At 44.1% G+C, this 23819-nt stretch overlaps 1 protein-coding gene across 22 annotated transcripts in view; it reads right to left on the bottom strand.

Moving 5' to 3' along the window:
- Window positions 1-23819, bottom strand: part of ERMARD (ER membrane associated RNA degradation) — a 34467-nt gene that overhangs the window by 4529 nt on the left and 6119 nt on the right. For 3 of the 22 annotated variants that reach the window (XM_015137737.3, XM_015137743.3, XM_078001092.1), the window contains 13 exons: window positions 21636-21733; window positions 20717-20853; window positions 19931-20045; window positions 18152-18254; window positions 13696-13725; window positions 12267-12335; window positions 10733-10906; window positions 6605-6688; window positions 4799-4875; window positions 4085-4210; window positions 3747-3824; window positions 3485-3643; window positions 573-686 (listed from right to left, as the gene is read on the bottom strand). In XM_015137737.3, the coding sequence (XP_014993223.2) occupies window positions 573-686; window positions 3485-3643; window positions 3747-3824; window positions 4085-4210; window positions 4799-4875; window positions 6605-6688; window positions 10733-10906; window positions 12267-12335; window positions 13696-13725; window positions 18152-18254; window positions 19931-20045; window positions 20717-20853; window positions 21636-21733 (1364 nt within the window). Of the gene's footprint in view, window positions 1-572; window positions 687-3484; window positions 3704-3746; window positions 3825-4084; window positions 4211-4798; window positions 4876-6604; window positions 6689-10732; window positions 10907-12266; window positions 12336-13695; window positions 13726-18151; window positions 18255-19930; window positions 20046-20716; window positions 20854-21635; window positions 21734-23819 lie in introns of all 22 variants that reach the window. The other 19 variants (XM_015137738.3, XM_078001093.1, XM_015137740.3 and 16 more) reach the window with 13 other exon arrangements.

Consider the following 23819-nt stretch of genomic DNA (forward strand, 5'->3'; position numbering starts at 1 on the left):
AAAGTGGGTCACACAAGTGTCACACTACTTCAGACTCCCAGATCAGGATGGTCTTAAAAGTGGACTTCCCGAATTTGAAACTATTAGTTACATACGCTAATTTGGTTTTCCGCTGGGCACAGTGGCTTTTACACCTCTAATCCCAGTACTTTGGGAGGCCAAGGTGGGATGATCCCTGAAGGGCAACACAGTGAGACTTCATCTCTACAAAATCATTCAAAAATTAGCCAGGTACAGTGGCATGGCTGTGTTCCCAGCTACTCAGGGGCTGGGGTGGGGGGATCACCTGAGCCTGGGAGGTCGATGCTGCAGTGAGCTGTGATTATGCCACTGCACTCCAGCCTGGGCAACAGAACAAGACTCTGTCTCCGAAAAACAAACAAACAAAACGTGGTTTTGAGACATTTGGATGTGGGAGTTCTTGCAGGCCAGATGTCAGACCCTTGCCTGAGACGGCGGTGGGGCCACCAAGGAGATGGTGGCCCTCATGCTGCCCCAGTCTCACTCCTACAGGCTCACCCCCAATCTGGCCCACGATGCAATGTGACTACAGAGAAGTGGGACATACTCACTTTAGGTACTGCTGATACTCATGCGCATTCTTCCCACAAACAGCATGAACATTGACCAACTCCAGCGTAATGAGGAACAGGATAAGGCTGAGCACAGGGGACAGTAGTCTGATACTAAAAACAGATGAAAGTAAAATCAAACGTGAGGAACGTTGGTACTTTCCACCTTCATCAGGAAAAAGATGTTTCACCTAATCAATATCCTTAAGTCCCAACTTCTCAAAAAATAATTTTCCTAATCCTCAGAGCCCAATGCCTGCTTCTAGCCCCCAGGCCCGTGGCTGGCGGGAGTGCCCAGTGTAGCCCTTGCTCCCGGCCCATCCTGCACGTCCGCATTCCTTGCTCTCAGTCATCATCTGAGACTCTCAGACATCTGACGGTCAGAGCTGCCAGGGGCTCTGCACGCCCACAGGGCACCAGGCAGGCCCAGTCTGCACCAAGCAGCTCCCCGGCTCCCTGCCCTCTGACATCTAGGGAGGAACTCTCACCAGAGGAAAACAAATGGCCTCAATACGAAAGCGGGCTCAATGCCACTAGATTAAAGAAATCCCGGCCGGGCACGGTGGCTCAAGCCTGTAATCCCAGCACTTTGGGAGGCCGAGATGGGCGGATCACGAGGTCAGGAGATCGAGACCATCCTGGCTAACACGGTGAAACCCCATCTCTACTAAAAAATACAAAAAACTAGCCGGGCGAGGTGGCGGGCACCTGTAGTCCCAGCTACTCGGGAGGCTGAGGCAGGAGAATGGCGTAAACCCGGGAGGTGGAGCTTGCAGTGAGCTGAGATCTGGCCACTGCACTCCAGCCTGGGCGACAGAGTGAGACTCCGTCTCAAAAAAAAAAAAAAAAAAAAAAAGAAATCCCAACTAAAGTAAGATCTTATTTTTCCCATGAAACTAGTTGAGACATTTAAAAATATTCTGGTTTTGGAGAGTGTTAATAAGAGAATGACCTTGTCTTATAAACTGCTGGTAAGAATGTAAATTGAGTAGCACCTTTCTGGAGGGGAATCCAGCCATATCTATTTAAAGCTTTAAAAACACAGATACCACTCAACCCAAAAGTTCTAGAAATGTATCCCAAATGGTCATTTCTTAAGGATGTAGCACATTCTAAAATATACACTGTAAGTGAAGAAACCATAATGCTGTTAATCTGCTATTAAGTTAATCTGCTGTTATATTTTAAATCCAAATCCAGTTAATCTGCTGTTATACTTTAAATCCAAATATTCATTTAGGTAGATAGAACCCACATTTCCACAGGCCCAAATTACAAACACTATTTAAAATAGTATGTACTATAACTTTCTATGAAAATCAGCATGGGGAGTCCTCACAGTCCTCAGGTAACATCATTTCATTCAACACCGTTTCATCACAACATCAGTGAGAAAAGAAATCGATACACCGTGAGGGCCATGGTCTGTGTGGAGAAGCATGTTCTGCATGGGTTTTCTCCCATCCCCCAGTTTCCTCCCACATCCCAGAGCCGTGCACATTAGGTGAACTGGCGTATCTCCATGGTCCCAGAGTGAGTGTGGGTGTGTGACTGGCCCTGCGAAGGAACCACGTCCTGTCCGGGGTGGGTCCTGCCTTGTACCCGGAGCTGCCGGGATAGGCTCCAGTCACCCACAACTCTGAACAACTCTGAACTGGAATAAGCAGGTTGGAAAATGAATGAATGAATGAATACAAATTATAAGAACTTGTAAAGTCTACCATCATCATACAAGTGCTCGACAGTGCGTGCCGGTACAAAAGTGCTCAGTGACCCACGTTTGTTCCTGTTGGTGCTGGAGCTGTGGGTGGGGGGAAGGGGGCGGGCCTGGGGAGGTCTCGCTCTGCAAACATTTACTGCCTCATTTAACCACCACAGGACTGCCGTCACTCACTGCCTCGCCAAACAGTGAGTAGTTCTCACTTGTTTTTATTCATCTTTCTTAAATGTCCATAGAGCTCATATATGCCTCAATGTTTAACACTGTAAGTGTTTTGGGTCTTTCTTTAGAAGTTTGGTAATATTTTTATGACCAGAAACATGCTGTGGGAACTTAACTTTTGTTTCCATCGTGCAAGGAAAATAAATCTCAGTACCCCAAACTCACTAAGCCAAAGGGAAAAGTCAAGCTGGGAACTGCCTCAGGCAAACCTGCCTCCCATTTTATTCCTAAATAAGGTTGCTACGAAGAGAAAAAAGCTCCGTACAGACCTCCCTCACAGTTTGTCCACAAGGAAATGCCTCGTGGGCCTCAAGATCTCTACCCGGAAAGACTTCTGCTGAATTTCATCCTGGCAATGCAGTTGCCAGCTGATCTTCCCAGGTGTGGGACAGGGCGTCATCCCTCAGCTCACCTGAGACAAATACCTATATGATTGCTTCCTCTGCCCTGTGTAAAATGCAGCTTCACTGAGCCACACTAAAGTGTAAGTCACTATTCCTCTACCCCCACTCACAAGTCAATTGTGTATTCACCAAAAGCCTCATCAAAGACTCAAAACAATGGAATCCTTTGTCTCTTGTCCACCTAGAACCTGGAAGGCCCCCACCTGCCTTTCCAGATGGAACCAATGTACACCTCACACCTACTGACTGACGTCTTATGTCTAATTAAAATGTATAAAAATGTATAAAAGCAAGCTGCATCCCAAGTACCTGGGGCAGATGCCGTCAGGACCTCCTGAGGCGATCACAGCACGTCCTTAACCCTGGGAAAGTAAACTTTCTAAAAGGATTGAGACCTGTCTCAGATATGTTGGGTTCACACTATCAATTGTGAACTAGAAGTATATCAACACCTGTCGATGGGGTTCAGTGAGGGGCCTACTGTGTCTTCAGTAGGGACTGGAACTGCATCTGTGACAACTTCCTGCCCCACAGTGCCCCTCCAAAACAGGAAAGTGAGCGCGCACCTACTCCACATACGCAGGTAGTTCTGCCGCTGGCGAGACCGCAGCGTCCTCTCCACCCACTGCCTGTGTCTCAGCTCCGAGGCAATGGTGACCTGGCCAGACACGCGGTGGCACTGCTTGCCGATGCTTCGGAGCACAACCAGCACTTCCAGCACGATCCTGGGGCAGAACAGGGTACGAACAGGTGTGCTGCAGAGCTCACGGAGCAGCTGGGGCCACCTGCAAATAGAGCCAGACTTGGAGGAGGCATTGTGATCCTCACCTGTACCTCACTCTCCTTCTGTACCTGCAAGGCTGCGGCTTTCTGGGAGCCAGGGCTAGCTGCGTATCACTGGTGGGTCTGCAGGGACAACCGTGACATGCGGCAAGTGTTAATTAAATACACTGAATTGTGGCAAACAGAATGTGACATTCACAGCCTCATCAGATGTGCCACGCTTGCACAGAGATTGTCAAAACTGATCTCATAATTCCTCTTGGAGTAGTAACAGTGGGATTCTAAGACTACTTTATAAAATCTAAAACAGAAAATGTCTAAGTTTGCTATGCTAATCTGCAAAATCAATGTGTCAACAGTTGTCAGGATGTCCTGGAACTTACGTCTCAGTAGGAAGATGATCCAAGTCCTTTAAAACACAATGATCCTCAGGCATATGGTGATACAGCTCATCCGTCATTTTTGTAATTAAAGAGTGGCAGGCATTTGTTTCAGAATTATCTTCTAATCTGAAAAATAGAAAATATTTAAAGATACATGACAATTAAAATGCCCACATTAGTGCCCATGCGCAATAATGTTTAATGGTTCACTGAGCAGCAACCTGACTGTGAATCTTAGTTTCCCCAAATATAAAATGTAAAAAGCCACCATCATGGGACAGTGGAGAAAGAAACGATGCCCTATGCCAAAAGCAAAGTCCAATGATGACTGATGACGAGACGACGAACCACCTGCGTATTCCTCCTGCTGAACAAGTATGTCTGCTGTTGTCTACGATTCCAGAATGCATGCCTCCATCCCCACTTCTCTCCTGAGCTTCAGACCCATCTTTCTTTCTGCCTACTCAGTAGTTCTCATGGACGCCATTGTCTACCCACAAAACCTGCCTCTCGTTCCATGTTCAGTCTCCACCAGGGCCCCAGGCCAGCTGGAAGATCGCATTCAGCATCACTTGCAGCTCCTCACAGCCACCAAGGCCCAGAAATTCCTCCTTCCCCTTTTATCTTCCAACAGCCTCGCTAAAGAAGAAATGCTGCTGAAACTAACAGTACCAGACAAGCTTGAGGTCAGCCAGGCCCCAGGATGCCACGTACCTGACTGCTTCCCAAGTGAGTTCTTTGGGGAAAGGCAGCAGAGCCCAAACCCTGATACTCTCCTCACAGCTCAGCACCTGCGATGAAATGTTTTATTGACTTTGTAGATTTCACGATAACTTCCTAGAAAATCTGTTTTTAGATTGTTATGGATGTTACATCACTCTCTAGAAAATACGTATCTATAAAATTATTACAAATTCTAAACATTTTAAAACCAGAGGGCGGGTGTCAGTTCTTCAGTACATTCAGATGGGGGAAGGCTGGGGAAACTACCAGGGGATTGGTAGGGAGTGAACGTCTGGGGTGGCTATGACCATATCCACAGGTTCTTTCGACACCTGCCATTGAGAGGGAGGACCCCACCAAATCTGCATGAACTCTGGTGACTGGCCTGGAACCAACAGAACACAGCAGGTGTGAAGATGCTGCGTGTTATCCAAAGCCATGTCAGAGGTGCAGGTGCCTCTTCGGTTCAGGCTGCACTCGGGGTGCAGCCGCTGTCACCTTGGGACTGTCCCTGCAGGACCCCCATGAGGCCTCTGGCCAACTTCCAGTCTTCTCAGATGCGACACCCACGAAGCCCTGGGGCACCACCGCCATCCACACTGAGGCCAGGCCACAGGACAAATCCCTCAGCAGATGCTCCCCATTTCTCACCCACTAGCATATGAGCAAGTCAAACAGTGGCTGCTGACACCACGGAGTGTGAGTGGTCTCAACAGCAGGAATAACCGAAGCCAAGGATGCAAAGCTGCCTGAATACCTTAGTGAGATGCCAGGAGGGGGACAGGAAGTGGTAAGGACCCAAAATAGCCACCGTGGGGCACGGGAGAGGATGGTCTGGAGCCTCAGCAGCTGTGGTTGGAAGACAAAGGCTGCCTTCTTGAAGCTCCTCTTCCTTCCTAAATCTTCCCTCCTCCCTACCTGCCCACCTCTACGTTCCTAAGGGCTTGCACTTGGAAAGCACAGCAATCCCCACTGGTAAAGCTGGTCTGCAGTGCCAACGGGGAATGGCATCCGACCAGTGCAGCCCGATGCTCTGCCTCCAAGCCACACCTCCAGGAGGCTGTTTTCCCAACTTCACTGCTGACAGCCCCCTTCTGACAGTATTTTCCTGAAGGCATTCTCAAGGAGGCCTCCGACTTCTCAAGGCACCATTTCTTTAAAGCGCCTTTGCAAATCTCTCCTGACCCGCTGTGTGCTGATTTTACAGCTTCCTTTTAGAGGTAGTCTCATTTATGCATTTTCACCTGCACAGCTGTCACGATGCTTATATTCTTGGGGACTGTCTCTTTCATCCCCTTGCACCACCCTTGTATCCTCCCGTATGTAGAATAAAACACCTTCGCTGATTGCCAAATTGGAACTTCCTGGCAGAAATGCTTAAAAAATTGTTTGTTTCAGTAAGTTAACAAAAGCTAGTCCGTGTAGGAGAAGAAAAACTGACAGTACTCACCACTGACAAATAAAAACTGCTCCCAGCTCTGCGTTACTGCCTACAGCAATAAAAGCCTGCCAGGGGATTCAGCAAAAACACTTCCCAGTGCTCATCCATTTAACACTAAAAACCTCAGTGCCATCAGCAGCACTGCATTACTTTCAACTGCTAGACACGGAACTTGAGGCTCAGAAGACTGAGCAACCAGGCCAGGGCCACAGCAAGCGCCACGCCGGACAGAAAGCTGGATCTGCCCAACTCAAATTCTGCCTTAGCAGACAAACTGCACCCTTCCAGCATCTCTGCAAAAGACAGGTGGTTTCAGAGATGTACACACCCCTCCCAGCACCCTGCATTCAGCATACCTGTTTCTTAAGCTGAAAAACTGGATGGCAGCGAGAACTATAGCCTTCCGCAAGACTAATCAACAATTCTACTGATGCTTTTTCCTAGTTTAGAGAAAATAGTGGTTACAATTGTATTTGGGTAGGCTCTTAGCTTTCTTCTATTGAACTGTAGGCCACTTAGAGTCCCCATTTCTCATTGCCTTTCTTCAAATAATTCCATGCAGCTTGAAAAGCAAAGGCTTCATTAAAATAGGATTGACATGGCAGGCAAATCACAGCCAATAAAATGATTTTAAATGGAGGCCATTAACAATAACAGATCACAAATGCCACACCCACCCTCTGTGCACAAAACTGGAGATGAATAAGAAAAAAAGATTCCAAACAATTGGAAATTTAACTAAGAAATAGTTACTTAAACACTAAAAATCAATATAACTATAAAAAGATCACATAATCATTTAATTGCTAAGCATACACATATTTCTAAAAGCATAAAAATTACATTATTTGAAGTTGATATAACCATATAACTTAAAAATCCAAGTCAGTCAACTAAAACCTACGAGAAAGAAAGTCAGTGAATTGACAGTTGACAAATTAAAAAACCTACAATTCTTTTTTCTTTCCTTTTTTTTTTTTTTTTTTTTTTTTTTTTTGAGACAGAGTCTTACTCTTTTTACCCAGGTTGGAGTGCACTGGTGTGATCTCGGCTTACTGCACCCTCTGCCTCCCAGGTTCAAGCGATTCTCCAGCCTCAGCTTCCTGAGTAGCTGGGATTATAGGCACCCACCACCACGTCCGGCTAATTTTTTTGTATTTTTATTAGAGACAGGGTTTCATCATATTTGGCCACACTGGTCTCAAACTCCAGACCTCAGGTAACCCACCTGCCTTGGCCTCCCAAAGTGCTGGGATTACAGGTGTGAGCCACTGCACCCGGCCCACTACCTACAGTTCTTAAAAGCACAAAACAAGCAACTCAAGTAGCTAGATGTTAACTACAGAAGAAATGTGCTGGCCTTCCCTTCACTCAGATGCGTGAGAGCCTGGAGTGCACCAGGGAGTGTGCTGGGCGGGACACGGGAGGCACACACATGTGCCTGCACGGGTGACGTCCCCACAGGGCAGACCCACACGCAGCATATGTGTGCCACTACAGAGCAGCATATGTATCCCACTACAGAGCAGCATATGTGTGCCACTGCAGAGCAGCATATGTATCCCACTACAGAGCGGTGTATCTGTGCCACTGCAGAGCACCTGGCTTCTGTTCCAAGATGTGAACCCACCCAACGGCTTCTGAGGAGACGATGACATGTTGGGAAAAGGATCAGTCTGGCTGCTGTGTTATGACAAAGTGAAGGGTTCGCAGAAGTCGGTGGGCAGACCAGTCAGTGCCTGCGACATTCCAGGGAGGGGCCAAGGTGGTGTGGCCAGGTGGTGGCACAGGAGGGACAGGGAGTAGCAGATGTGGAACATATTTCTTTTTTGTTTTTTCTCTTTTTTTATTTTTCTGAGACAGAGTCTTGCTATGTCATTCAGGCTGGAGTGCAGTGGCACAATCTCGGCTCACTACAACATCTACTTTCCATGTTCAAGCTATTCTCAGGACTACAGGCGCCTGCCACCACGTCCAGCTAATTTTTGAATTTTTAGTATAGACAGGGTTTCACCATGTTGGCCAGGCTGGTCTCGAACTTCTGATCTCAGGTGATCTGCCCGCCTCAGCCTCCCAAAGTGCTGGGATTACAGGCGTAAGCCACTGCGCCCAGACTGTGGAACATATTTGTAAGACCTGTTCCAAGGACTGAGTATGAAGAGAGGAGAGGAATCTGAGGCTTCCAGCCTGAGCAGCCACCTGGGAGGCTGGAGGTGCCGCGTAGGTGGGAGGACTTGAGGAATGAAGATGGGGAGACACTGTGTCCCTGAATAAGCTTCAATATTGTGAAAAATGTCAATTATCCCTAACTCAATCCATGAGGTGCTCATTCTTATTTGTTTTTGGGGTTTTATGTTTGTCCAAGTTTCCACAGAATAATAACTATTAATTCTTTTTAAAGTAAAGCTAGACTCTGTACCTTACTCTCAAGATGAAATAAATTCCAATTGGATCAAAAGATGTAAATGGAAAATAAAGAAAAAATAGGTAGGGCGCGGTGGTTCATGCCTGTAATCCCAGCATTTTGGGAGGCCGAGGCAGGTGGATCACAAGGTCAGGAGTTCAAGACTAGTCTGGCCAACATGATGAAACCCCGCCTCTAATAAAAATACAAAAAATTTAGCCGGGAGTGGTGGTGGGCACCTGTCATCCCAGCTACTCGGGAGGCTGAGGCAGAGAATTGCTTGAACCCGGGAGGCAGAGGTTGCAGTGAGCTGAGATCGCGCTACTGCACTCCAGCCTGGGTGACAGAGCAAGACTTCGTCTCGAAAAAAAAAGAAAGAAAAGAGGCCGGGCGCGGTGGCTCAAGCCTGTAATCCCAGCACTTTGGGAGGCCGAGACGGGCGGATCACGAGGTCAGGAGATCGAGACCATCCTGGCTAACACGGTGAAACCCCGTCTCTACTAAAAAAATACAAAAAACTAGCCGGGCGCGGTGGCGGGCGCCTGTAGTCCCAACTACTCGGGAGGCTGAGGCAGGAGAATGGTGTGAACCCGGGAGGCGGAGCTTGCAGTGAGCTGAGATCCGGCCACTGCACTCCAGCCTGGGCGGCAGAGCGAGACTCCGTCTCAAAAAAAAAAAAAAAAAAAAAAAAAAAAGAAAGAAAAGAAAAAAGAAAAAATAGAAGTACCAGAGAAAATGTATACATATATTTTTAATTTTGAAAAGCAAAGATTCTTTTCAGAATGACTCCAAATGTGAAGCCAAAGAGAAAAAAAAATCAAAACCTATGAACAAATAACAAAGCAATATGTACACAAAGAAGGCTAATGGACCAATGGGAAAAATAAAACTGAAATAAATGGAGAAAATACATTAATAAGCAATTAATGAGAGAATTATAAACATCTAGTAAACACAAAAAAAGAAATGAAAATAAAAACATAATCTTGGCTGGATATGATGGCTTGTGCCTGTGGTCCCAGCTACTCAGGAGGCTGAGGTAAGAGGATGGCTTGAGCCCAGGAGGTCGAGACTGCCATGGGCCATGAGTCATGATTGCACCACTGCCACTCCAGCCTGGGCGACAGAGCGAGACCCTGTCTCATAAAAAATAAATAAATAAATAAAATAAAAGAATTAAAAAAAAAAATCCTTACTGGTATCTTTTGTCTTAGAACTTTACTTTCTAAGATATTTACATAAGTGCCCAAATGAACAAAGATGTTCATTTCAGCATAATAATTAAGAATTTTCTACATCAGGGAATATTACAACTCATCCATCAATGAAGGACTGCTTAGGTAAATAATAACATATTGATAAAATGGAATATCAAACAGCTGACAAAAAGAATAAGGCAGAACAAAGATGCCAAAAACACATTGTTAATGAAAAATGCTAGCTATAAAACATAATGTACCTTCCTACGAACTCACTTTGGTACAGTCATAGCAAAAATGTGGTAGCAACACTACCTAATTATTAATAGTAGTTATTTCTGGGAGATGGAATTCCTGAGGGCTATTACTTTTCACATTAATTTTTCTATTTCCAGTAATTTTTCGAACATTTAAAAAATTTTTAAAATAACTGTCACATGTATAATCTGAAAAAAAGATTAAAATATCAATAACAAATGTTCTAACCTAAATTACTTTGAAATAACAAAAGAATTAGTTTATTGATGCAAATATCCTACCCTATCGATTTAGCAAACATCTGTAAAAATTTCCTAATATTTGGTTAATCCTGTTTTATAATTTGTTCTTTTATTTTCAATACTTAGCTACTGTTACATACAAAAGCAAATGTGTTTTTAAGAAACAAGTTAAATTATTTTAGCTGAGATTAATATTGATTGATCTGTGATACAGAATATAAACATACATGTAATCCAATCACTTTTTTCTCTGATGGAGGATACGGTAACTCAGATATATTAAAAGATGATTAATAGTTAATTACATTTGAAAAATAAACTATATTCTTTCATAGCTGAATGAGTTAAATCTAATTAATGATTTTCTTCCCTATAAATTACCTTAAAAACTGATAGCAGACCTTCATCAACGAATCTGAGTAACAGCACAACAGAAAATGCAAGCAATTGATTAGTTGTTTCTTTTGAAAATTCATGTAAGTTGATCTCCCCGTGGCTTAAATGATCTCTTATGCGGGGACCCTCCTGATGGTTCAGGAAATCCCAGAGAAATTCCTTTCAGAAATTAAACAGAGAAAATATTTTGTTAGTATCCGCAGCAGAGAGCCATGCCTGGTGTTGCTAACAGAAAGAAAGAGTGAATCCATCAAGTCCTCTGAAGCCCTGGGTGGGACCCTGCTGGGGAAAGCTGTTCTCCTACACCCACGGGACAGAGCAGGGAGCTGGAGAGGCTGTGGGGAAAGGCAGAGCTGCCCAGGTGGTACTGGAGTCTCATCAAATTCTAGTCTTTCTTGTTTTCACCTTCCTCCAAGGAAGGGAACTGAGTGTGAACATCTGCAAATGAGCTTTTCCAAGGCAATAAAAGAAATCATGGCTCTTGCTTGTGTGAGTACAGCCCCCGCACTTTCTCATCTGCTCTTTCACCTTCGAAAGCCTATTGCTTCTTACGACACAAGTCCAGGGCCTCTCCCACAGGTTATAGGGAAAAGAGGTCAGAAAACTGCTGCCCTTGGCAAACTGCCACTGGTCAGAAGAGTCACAGAGACTCAAGGTGGAAAGAACATTAAACTAGTTCAATCGTCTCACTTTTTGATGGCAGAAATGGACGTCCACAGAGCACAGAGTCTAAAGTCACAGACCACGAGCATGATCCTAGGTGGCCTGACTGTTAGAAGGAATGGATGTCAAACACCTATTGTAATCCAAATTAGTCACTGAAATATCTTCATAAAATATATAAAAAAAAGGATAGATGGCCTTAAACAATTAATCATTCTCTTTTCATCCAATACTCAATCTTATTACTCACATTTGACTGTTGCTTTTTTTTGATATGGAGTCTTGCTCTGTTACCCAGGCTAGAGTGCAGTGGCACAATCTCAGCTCACTGCAACCTCCGCCTCCTGGGTTCAAGCCATTCTCCTTGCCTCAGTCTTCTGAGTAGCTGGGACTATAGGTGCCCGCCACCGCACCCAGCTAATTTTTGTATTTTTAGTAGAGACTGGGTTTCAACATATTGGCCAGACTGGTCTCAAACTCCTGATCTTGTGATCTGCCCGCCTTGGCCTCCAAAAGTGCTGGGATTACAGGCGTGAGCCTGTACTCCCGGCCTAACGGTTGCATTTAACAAGGCACAAATACATGTCCGTTCTACAGCACAAATACATGTAAAAAACAAATTCAAATTTTGCTTAGGGACAGGGCACCTAAATTATCAGGCCTTTAAAAAAGACATTTAAGGAGTGACAGCTTGGCAAACATCAGCTGATTGGTGGCTGAAGCTGAGACAGCACAGGAATGGTTCAGAAGTGTTTTTCTTGAGCAAACCACAAGCCAAAATTAATTTCATTTTAGAGAAGTGCTGATGACATCCATAAATACAAGAATATTAGCCTGGAAAATAACTAATACTTACCATAGCAGGCTCTCCAAGGAAAAGAGGAAGCTGATTGATTTTACCATCATTCAAGTGTTTTGCCAATATCTGAAACATCAAAAATAACTACATTGATTAACTGGTCTCCATACATAAACATATAGCACTTTCAGAGTTGATGGATATAGTACTTTTAGTGTAACTTGTTATCTAAGGTCTAAGCAAAATCAAATGGCATGAGGACAGTCTTTAAAACTCAGCAAACAGGTGTTCAGGAAATATTTTCTTAACCAACATAATGACTTTAAGAATATACTATTAATTGTATACACGTGTGTTTGTGTATGTGACTGTGAATATGTGTGGTGTATATATGTGTATGTGCATATGTGGTGTGAGGGTGTGTACATTTGTGTGTTTATATGCAACTGTGCCTGTGTGTGTGTGTGTGTGTGTAGTATATGTGCCTGCATATGTGGTGTGGGGGGTGTGTGTGCCTGTGTGTGTGTATGTGGCATGGAGGTATGTGCTCATGTGTGTATGTATGTGTGGTGTGTGCATGTGTGTTGTGTACATATTACAGTGTGTATAGGCCTGTGTGTGTATATGCAGCATGGATGTATGTGTTCATGTGTGTGTGTGCATGTATGTGTGGTGTGTGCATGTGTGTTGCTTGTGTACACATTAGAGTCACTTCCAAAGTCACTTCTTAACTTACCATGGACTTTGCCCAACCACCCCAACCAATCCCACAGACCTGATCCTCTAGAGACTGGACTGCACTATCTAATCGATTCCTCACATTACCAAAGGTCTTATACATTAAAATAACAGCAGATTATTCACCTAATGGAAGAAGCTCTGCAAGTAAGCAGGCACATTTTTAACTCACCCACCACACACTCACTTAGGAATCTTACAGTTGTCTTAAAGGCAAAACCGAATGTCCAGACCTCTACAGATGGCCCTTCCCTTGGTTTCCTATAGACTGTCACACTTCAGGTGCACACGAATGCTATCCGCGATTACACATACAAGTGCCTACACTCTATGGATAATAAAAGGCATTTTCAACTGTGGTTTTTTCACTATTCACACCCCCAATATGCAGATTAAATGAATCAATATATACTACACACTCATAACAGGAGTTGGGGAATATTTATTGTACAAAAAATGTTACCCCTAAATCTAAAATGCAAGCCTCTAAATAATTATAGCTAATCATGTTAGATCCCTTGATATTTTCCAACTTTGAGCTTTGTATAGCTTTGGGAGCTATATTGGTAATATTGGGCCTCAAAATTAACCAGAAATATCAATTATAAGCTTTTTTTGGTTTATATTACTATGGACATTTTCCTGTAAGCATATGATTTATGGCTGATCTTTAATTTTGCGTTTTAATTTGTATTTTAAAAGAAGACAGTGTTCTGTTTGTTTCAAATTACCTTACAAGTGTACTTACTTCATCAAAGGTAGTATAAAGAGCTGTTGACTTCAGAAAAGGAAAGAAATGAAAATAAACAATTAAAGCAAAATACAAATACAGTAACACTATACAAAATAAGAAAAAATTCTGGTACATGGCCACACATCCCAGTTTTTTGTTAAAACAAACATTCATCTAGAAACACTATGAGAGAAATGTCACTGACCAAATGAACACATTACAAATATGCAAAAACACAGCGCAGCTGGCCATGAAGCCGCATTAGGACACTGCCCTCAACAGAGCTTTAGCCCAGTCATCTCTAAAATGTACGATCCCAGGTCCTCACAAATCGCTGCTCATACAACAGAATACTTCTCCTGACAACTGGTATTCATGCACAAGTGAGCACAGCTTCCTATTTTCTCCAGTGAACAGCCTTTTCTGTTTTTATTTTATTTCATGCACGCTGCTTCTCAGCATCATCAGCACGGCCTACAGACATGGGCTGTCCTGAGTTCTGATCCCAAATTCAACATTTTCTAGACATGAAACCTACAGGCAACTGATTGAACGCCACAGATGCAGGTTTTCTCGGCAAAAGAAGAAGTGAAGAATGCCTATCTCGAAAGGCTTCTGGGGACTTCAGTGAGATCTGACAGCGTGACGAAATCACTTCAATTAGATTTGACAGGCAGTGTGACGAAATCACTTCAGTGAGATCTGACACGCAACGTGACGAAATCACTTCAGTGAGATCTGACAGACAGCGTGACGAAATCACTTCAATGAGATTTGACAGACAGCGTGACGAAATGAGATTTGACAGACAGCGTGACGAAATCACTTCAATGAGATTTGACAGACAGCGTGATGAAATCACTTCAGTGAGATTTGACAGTGTGATGAAATCACTTCACTGAGATTTGACAGACAGCGTGACGAAATCACTTCAGTGAGATCTGACAGACAGTGTGACGAAATCACTTCAATGAGATTTGACAGACAGCGTGATGAAATCACTTCAGTGAGATTTGACAGACAGCGTGACGAAATCACTTCAGTGAGATCTGACACGCAGTGTGACGAAATCACTTCAGTGAGATTTGACAGACAGTATGATGAAATCAGGATTTTGTGTAAGCTAGCTCTCAAGAAATGTTTTTTGATTTATTAATGTTTTATAACCTATTTTAAACTTCATATTGCCAATATTCTTCAACATTACTACACAGATGACTCTAAAATCTGTATCTTTAGCTCTCAAATCTGTATTGCTAGCCCTAAAATTCCCTCTGAGTTCTAAATATCCAATTGTCTACCACACATTCCCACTTTCTCCAAAAAGCGGAATTTTTCATTTACCTCCATCAACTACATGCATTAGCTTCTATTTTGTTTTACAGAGTTAGTATAAATGCCTTCTCACTCTCTCGTGATAAATAAGCTTCTGAAGTCAGAAAATCTCACTCATATTCATATCTTCCACTGGCCCTGAAGGGACCTCATGACACAAAAGTAATCAGTAAATAATAACAGTATCTGCAGAGTCTTATTAAGTTTTATAAAATATCTTCATATATATATATTGCCTTATATATAAACTGATCCTGTTTATTCTGGATAAAAGCCTGGGCTAAAACTTAATATAGTCTTTGATAGATTATATCCTCTGTGGAAACAGTCATGTTATTTATTTATGAAGTCAAATGACAAGTAAATATCCAAATATCCAAATTTATTTGCACTACATGGCCCTAGAGTGATGGAGCGTGCCACCATGCAGCCAGTCCCCATGCAGGTATCATGAAGCAAGGGCTCTAATGGGTGGGGACCATCTCTTTCCTGAAGCTACGCTCCACATAGCACTGAGTGGCCTACATGGAAGGCACTGGGCGTGGGCACCAGGCGACGGCAACGTGAAGGCCTGCCTCAGAGAACCTGCAGAGACCTCTGCAGAAACGCACATGAGTAGGGCAAAGCAGGACTGCCTCCAAGATGAGACAGAAACAGAACACAGAGAAAAAAGCAGCCTCAACCTTTGAGTAGATGAGCCTCCAGGAGGTCGCTCTTGTGGTCAGAGCCCCTGATCTGGAGCGGTAAGTCTGGGGGTGAGGAACAAAGTAAGAAGAAAGACAAGCAAGTTCTGGAGCTGACAAGAAGCCTAAATTTCACTGAGGGACCCAAACAGGGAACACACCAAAGAGGAGGGCAGGGTTAGCACCCGAGGCCTTGCTGCCACGTGAAGAGGATGAACTCCATCTGGCAGGCAGCAGGACATCATCAAGGAGGTTAAACGAATGAAGAAAACCATAAATAACTTAACAATATCAGTTTAGAAAATAATCAGTGGGGCCAGGTACGGTGGCTCACACCTGTAATCCCAAAACTTTGGAGGGCCGAGGCAGAAGGATGACTTATGCCCAGGAGTTCCAGATCAGCCCGGTCAACATGGCAAGACTCTGTCTCTACAAGAAAAAAAAAAATGTAAAAAGGAGCCAGGTGTAGTAGCACACACCTGTGGTCCCAGCTACTCAGGGGGGCTGAGGTGGGAGAATCGCTTGAGCCTGGGGATTGAGGCTGCAGTGAGCTATGATCGCACCACTGCACTCCAGCCTGGGCAACAGAGAGAGACCCTGTCTCAAAAAAAAAAAAAAAAAAAAAACTAAAAAAAAGAATCTGCAGGACTGTGAGAGTGAAATTTGAGAAGGAGGAAGAATCGTGAGATGAGCTCGGGTGGGCCGAGGAGCCAGGCGGGGCTTCTCAGTTTGGACAGGAAGAGCACGAGGTCAGCTGGCTGGAAACCACCAGCCGTGCTGGCCACTGAGTGGACATGGGAGGTGTGGGGGAAACACGAGATGCTGTTGGAGTCTGCAGTTGGTGAGGCTGAGATGACAGAGGGAGCGTCAGAGGACAAATCTGTGGGAAACAATGCCTTTCTGAAATAAGATAAACGTGAGGTGCTGAGGAAAACTCACATGAAGATATTCAGCGAACACGAGCAGATCTAACTGCAGAGATCAGATGGGGGTCAGTGAGAAGCAACGCTGGGGAGCCCGGCTCCTGGGCCGTGAGCTCTCGCAGCACTGCTTTCGCTGGGTTCAAAACTTCTCATAGGTTGGGTTTTGTTTTCATTGAGTTCAAAGTATTTTCTAATTGTTGTTCCCCCAGAGATGAAAATGTAAGGCACAGAATTGCATAAGATGTCCCAGGGAGAGGAAACATAGGATAGGGTTGAGAGCAGAGCACTGACGAATGCCTACGAAGAGGGGCAAAAAGCAAAAGCCAAGCTAGAGAAGGAGATGAGAATCCGAGGTGTGCAGCGGCTGTGCCTGTCCTCCCTCCACAACAGATCGTCCTGTGGGAAGCTGGGCACTTGGCCACCCAGGAACGCTTCCATGCCTCCCTGGTAGCAAGTGCGACTGAGCTCTGGCCCACAGCCTGTGCTACCTCCAGGAAGTGTCCTTAGAGAGGGGCGTGCACCAATCTTCGCTTTTCCTGCTGGCTGGAAAGCAGATGTGATGGCTGACGCAGCCGGCTGGAGCCAGGAAGTAGTCTCCATGAGGAAGGCCTGGCCCTCATCAGTGGAAGACGACACAGAGGGTCTGAGTGATGATGGGGGTGCTGCCATCTCCGCGGGAGCTACTCACATTTGGGAAAGGCAGAAATGCACTTCTAGCCTATTTCAGTCACTGCAGCCATATTATTTCGAGATCTCTGTCACTAAGCAGCAGGATCTTATCATAACTACCAAAAGGAGCAGAAATGAGAAATTCTAGGAGCCAGAGGAGGTAGGCTGGAAACTCAGAGACGCTTGCCTCAGACAGGGCAACCGGGGGTCAGTGTTGTGCCTCAGCCTCCCAAGTATGAGGGACTGCAGGCATGCATGCACCACCACACCGGGCTGATTTTTGTATTTTTAGTAGAGACTGGGTTTGTTGGTGTGGTCAGTTCCCACACACAGTGGGAACTCTGAGGCCACTGTGTGTGCATGTGTGTGTACACACTTGGAGGGGCTCAAGAAACTGTGAGACAAAGGCTTCCACGATCTGCTACAGGGTTGGCACTAACCAAGTCACCTCCAAATCCCACATCTTCCATTTGGAAGATGGAGAAAGTCAAGCTCAGGTTTCAATTAGTTTCCCAAGGTCAGGATCAACCACTGGTCGCCTCAGTCTCCTGGCTAGACCCCAGCCATCTCACGCGGTTACAGTGACACACCATCAACACGGCTAGAGAGAGAATCAGTGCCTACTACGTTCGTGGCATCATTAAGTTTAAAAGACTGTTTGGAAATATTTCAGAAATATCAAAAACAATCATAAACAACAAATATAAATCCTAAAAAATGACAGTGAAGACTTCCACAGTTCTTAGCTAAAAAATGCATTTTAATGTTAAACAGAATAAAATTTTTAAAAACTTTTCATTGGTAACAGAAAACTGTTAATACAGCAACAGTCATCACAATCAGTAATAAAAACAAGTTTACCTCAGCAGTCAGGAGTCTTTGTGGACACCTGTTAAGTGTCGCAAAAACATTCCTAAGTCCAGTTTCTAGTTGTGTCAGCAACAATATGGCACAGTCAGCAAACCTATGAAATTGAAGGGAAAATAGGTAAAATTCCATGTTTTGAAAGTAAGTATTAGGCCAGGTGCAGTGGCTCACGCCTGCAATCCCAGCATTTTGGGAAGCCAAGGTGGGAGGATCGCTTGAGGCCAAGAGTTCAAGACCAGCCTGGGAAACCCCATCTCTACAAAAAGTTTAGAAATTAGCAGAGTGCAGTGGCACTGTCTGTAGTCCTAGCTACTCAGGAGGCTGAGGCGGGAGGACTGCTTGAACCCACGAGTTCAAGGTTGCAATGAGCTATGATTGTGCTACTCTAGCTTGAGTGACAGAGTAAGACCGTCTCTAAGTAAAAAACAAACAAGCAAAAAACAAAAATAATATTGACACCAACATCACAATAACTGCTGCAGTCTACATATCAAAGGCAAAGAGAAATTATAATACCTGATAATATGAGAAGCAAAACAGAACCAGCTGGGCGCAGTGGCTCAAGCCTGCAATTCCAGCATTTTGGGAGGCTCAGGTGGGCGGATTACGTGAGGCTAAGACTTTGAGACCAACCTGACCAACGTGACGAAACCCAGTCTCTACTAAAAATACAAAAATCAGCCCAGTGTGGTGGTGCATGCATGCCTGCAGTCCCTCATACTTGGGAGGCTGAGGCACAAGAACAGCTTGAAACTAGGAGGCAGAGGATACAGTGAGCTGAGATTACACCACTGCACTCCAGCCTGGGTGACACAGTGAGACTCTGTCTCAAAAAAAAAAAAAAAAAAAAAACCACACACACATAGAACCAAAGTTTCATTAAGTAGTGATTTTAAAAAAACCTTCCAGTGTTTTAATTTTTGATGAACCATTTTTCATAGGTTCTATAGAACAAAATGTCATCAAAGAACTGTCTAACTCATTTCATTGCTTCTAGAAAATACTGAGGCTGGGCGCAGTGGCTCACTCCTGTAATCCTAGCACTTTGGGAGGCTGAGTCAGGAGGATCACTGAGCCCAGGAGTTCAAGACCAGCCTGGGCAATGGACTGAGACCTCATCTCTAGAGAAAGTACAAAAATTAGCCAGGCATGGTAGTACACACTTACAGTCCTAGCTACTCAGGAGGCTGAGGTGGGAGGACTGCTTGAGCCCAGGAGTTCAAGGCTGCAGTAAGCCAAGATGGTTCCAATGCACTTCAGCCTGGGTGACAGGGTGAGACCCAGTCTCAAAAAGAAAAAACAAAAATGCACATACCAGGATTTCAGTGGGTTCTCAAGGCATAAAAATGAATGAATTAGGTTAATATCCTTTAAGGAACTAAAGACCAGCTCACCAGACCTTCTGGTGGTGACCATACACGTGTTTGCTCCTGAGGAAACAGAAACAGAATGTAAGGACAAAGCTGGCTTATCTCTGTTTCATGGTTCTGAACATGTTTTGCTCATTCTAAGAATTCCAGAAAATATTAAAAAGTGGATCCTAAAAAACAATTCTATCAACTGCACCAAAAGGCCAGCACAAAATGTTTAAGATACAATCACAGGCTGTCCTTGAAGCAACTCTATGAAGGTGTTTTATTTTCAGGTCTGCTCAAGTCAGTCCAGCTTCTCTTCACTCCTACTCCAACAGCAAAAAGCATTGAAAGTGAAGGGCATCAAGAAAGACTGGCCTCCAACCACTGCAAACCACTCTGCCATGCACCCTTCAGTTACCTGTGTGACTTGAACTTGACCAGTGCAACTTCCCAATATGGTAACATGATTTTTAATATAAAAGCAGATTTAGTCATCGCTTCTTCTAATACTGAGAGCACCTCATAAGTAACATCTGTAAAATAACATACAGTTTTAAACACAATCATAATGATCAACTGGAAAAAGACAGAAACACGCTGGAGGAGTGACGCCAATGAGCCAACCGCTTTAGGTGGCTGAACCGTGACCCCTGCAGCAGGGGACTTGTTAGAGAGTAGGATTGCCCTGACCAAGGGCCTGAGGTGCAGGTGACCCTTGGAAAGTGGGGCATGGACAGCTCTTCAGTGATTTAGGCAACAGTTCAGGGTGGACCAACTGAGCACAATGACCAAGAGAAGTAAAATACATTTTCAGAAGGTGTAAAAGACCCTTGATACTACTATAAGTATTTCTGGTATAACAATCATGAGTACAAAAATACAAGAGATAAAAGGAGGAGAAAATGTACATCATCCAACAGCCTGAGACCACTGCTGCGCATAGGGCATCTGAGGAAGAAAGAGCTTGACTCACACAGCTGCACTTCCTGTGACCCCCACAACCACCCCAGGGCATGGTAGGAGGAGGCAGGGCTTTGGGTGGCAAAATGTAGGAGGTTCTTCAAGCAACTCTGAAAGCCATCCGACTACTGAAGAATAACTACTTCACCCCACCTCAAGAGTGCACCTCTTAATGCTGTTTACTGACTTTGCAAATATCTACGCAGAGCTACATTAAGGAAGAAATGTGAAACGTAGTACTTACCAGGAAAAACAATCAAATCCTCAAGGTTTGTAGGAGTTATGAAAGAGCGATGTGCCAATGTAAGTTTAGTTTTTTGAAGGTAACTCTTCAGTAACTGACCCAATCCTGCTGTCAACAGCATCATCATTGAACAGTATCTAGGGGAAATACCATAGAGATCTGTTACAAAAATGTACTCAATCATGCCTATAAAAAGCTTCACTGTGAAAAATACAAATTTAAAATTAAGAAAGCAAAGCACCATTAAATTGCATGAAACTGGCTGAGCATGGTGGCTCATGCCTGTAATCCCAGTACTTTGGGAGGCCGAGGCAGACAGATCACTTGAGTTCAGGGGTCTGAGACCAGTCTGGGCAAAAAGGTGAAATCCTATCTCTACAAAACATACAAAAAAGTTATGTGGGCATAGTGGCGTGTGCCCATAGTCCCAGCTACTGAGGAGGCTGAGGCAGGGGGATCACTTAAGCCTGGGAGAGGAAGTTGCAGTAAGCTGAGAATGCACCATGGCACTCCAGTCTGGGTGACAGAGTGACACTCTATCTCAAAGAAAAAAAAAATTGCCCAAAATTCTCTAGATGTAGGAATTAGGCTGTGCAAGAGTTGGGAGGCACAGTAACACCACAGAAACTCTGATGAAGACCCTAATGAAACCTCAGGGTCTTCCACCCACCCAGGACGTGAATGGCATAACATCCTTCTGGTGTCGCCCCTGAACTGCCTTTGGGGTGTAAGTCACTGAAACCATAACCCGGTCATCACTCTGGTGACTACACTAGTAATACTCAATTTCATCTTCAAAATGCTATCTCAAAACTCACTCATGTTTCACAAAATCTACTTCTTTCTCATGAAATTCAGAATTTAAAAAACTCTTTGGTAGATCCAGAAAAGGAAGAAAATTCCTTCACTTGAAACTTACTTTGGAGGAACTTCTTCAGGGGACGCAAACCCATGCCATAAGACGTTACGCAGGTTGAGACCACACGGAGAGCCAACGAAGACTTTTAGCACATTCATCTAATCCGGTTAAGGACAGCAAATCATTACATAGTTAATTATTATTGAATTATTGAATAAACCAATATAATATGAAGATAATATTTCTGCTCTTTTTAACTGACAGAGCCAACAGTTTTGGCTAGTATATAGCAGTAATAATAATAAAACCAACATTGAGTGTTTAATATGTGCTAGACACATTTTATATGTATTCATCAGCTCACTCATCCTAAGAACAACCTACGAGGAAGGTACTACTATTATCCCCAGCATCTAGGTGAAATAAATACAAGCATGGAAAGGTGAAACCAAGGTCTCAAAGGCTACAAAATCAATATGGGGGATAAGATCCAACCCAGGTTATCCTGCTTTAATAAAGTGCTTCAAATGTGCCTAACATCTAAATAAAATTTAAAAAGACAATGATATGACAAGCAGAAACATATCACTGTATTAAGCAGCATGCAACTGTATGGTTAAGCAGAGGCAGCAGGGGATGCCCGAGCAGCATGACTCCAGGCTTGAGCCTCCACTTCCTAGCTGTCTGACGTGAAGCCCATCACTGATCCACCCCACCATCTATTTACAGAGTGAAGAAAACACCCAACCAGGGGTCCTACTTAATGGACTACAATCATGCCACGCCCAGAGAACTGCTTTGGGTTTGAGGCACCATACTTAGAAGAAACTCAGAAAATAACAGAAGATGTTCAAAGACTAAAAGAACTTAAAACTCTGTCATAGGAGAAAGAATAGTTGAGCCTCCAGAAGACTCGAGAAGGAAGTGAACACTGTATTCATGCATGTGAAAGATGGCTGCTGAGAAGGGAATGTGGATGCATTCTGAACTTCCCTCAGAGGGGAGACCCAAAACCAGGAGGTGGAAATGATCAAGAGCAGTTCTACTGAATGTAGGAACGTTTAACAAGCAGTTCTTCTATGCAGCTTCAGGAGACCTTTTTGCTCTACCAATAATTTATGAAATATTCATGGTTCACACTGTCTGGTCAATCAGATGTATAAATGGCAGTGACCAAGTAAAAGTACCTGGCAGCTGAAGGGGCCACAAGTGGGCAGAAGGCCAATCACATATAAGCAAGTACCAAAGAACAGATCAAAGAAACAAAATGTATTTAAGAATTCAGTGTAACAGCCGGGCACAGTGGCTCAAGCCTGTAATCCCAGCACTCTGGGAGGCCGAGGCGGGCGGATCACGAGGTCAGGAGATTGAGACCATCCTGGCTAACATGGTGAAACCCCGTCTCCACTAAAAAATACAAAAAACAAACAAACAAACAACTAGCCGGGCGAGGTGGCGGGCCCAGATACTTGGGAGGCTGAGGCAGGAGAACGGCGTAAACCCAGGAGGCGGAGCCTGCAGTGAGCCGAGATCCAGCCACCGCACTCCAGCCTGGGCGACAGAGCGAGACTCTGTCTTAAAAAAAAAAAAAAAAAAGAAAAAGAAAAAAAAAAAGAATTCAGTGTAACAACAAAAGGTTTGCACTTTTTATCTTCATTCCAAGCTCTCCACAAAAGAAAATGATCTTTAAGCCGACAAGCAGTAAAGACCCACGGAAATGAATGGAAAAGCTCCACTGAAGACAAATTTCTTTACTCCAAAAATCATCTGGCAGCTTCCTGGCTTGGCAAGCGCAGCTTCCACATAAGGCTCTCCTGGGTTTCTTCATCTTGACCCTGCCTCACTCAGTTGCATAAGGATATTCATTAGTCTTAAGTCTCTTGATCATGTGCCCTTTAGGAGATTTTAATATAGTATGTAACTGCATGATTTTTTTAACATCTGAATTTTTTTCCACTGTAAGTTTAAATGGTTGCAAAAGGCATAATTTCACGTTAAAATTTTCAAATAAAACCACATTATCACTCATTTAAAGGGTTAAAGTTGTATTCTGGATTATTATAGTTAATAATATGTAATTGATCGAGGCAACATGCTTCACACTGGCCCTGTGGTGCCCCGGAGTTATTCACACTTGGGATAGGAAAGCTTTCTACGAGCTGGAGGAGGGGCAATTTTGAAAGGGAAGGTGGGAAGGAAGAATATGCTTGAATCACTGATACAATTTTTTTCTAAAGCATCATC

The sequence above is a fragment of the Macaca mulatta genome, chromosome 4 (genome assembly GCF_049350105.2).
Source record: "Macaca mulatta isolate MMU2019108-1 chromosome 4, T2T-MMU8v2.0, whole genome shotgun sequence".
Classification (NCBI taxonomy): domain Eukaryota; kingdom Metazoa; phylum Chordata; class Mammalia; order Primates; family Cercopithecidae; genus Macaca; species Macaca mulatta.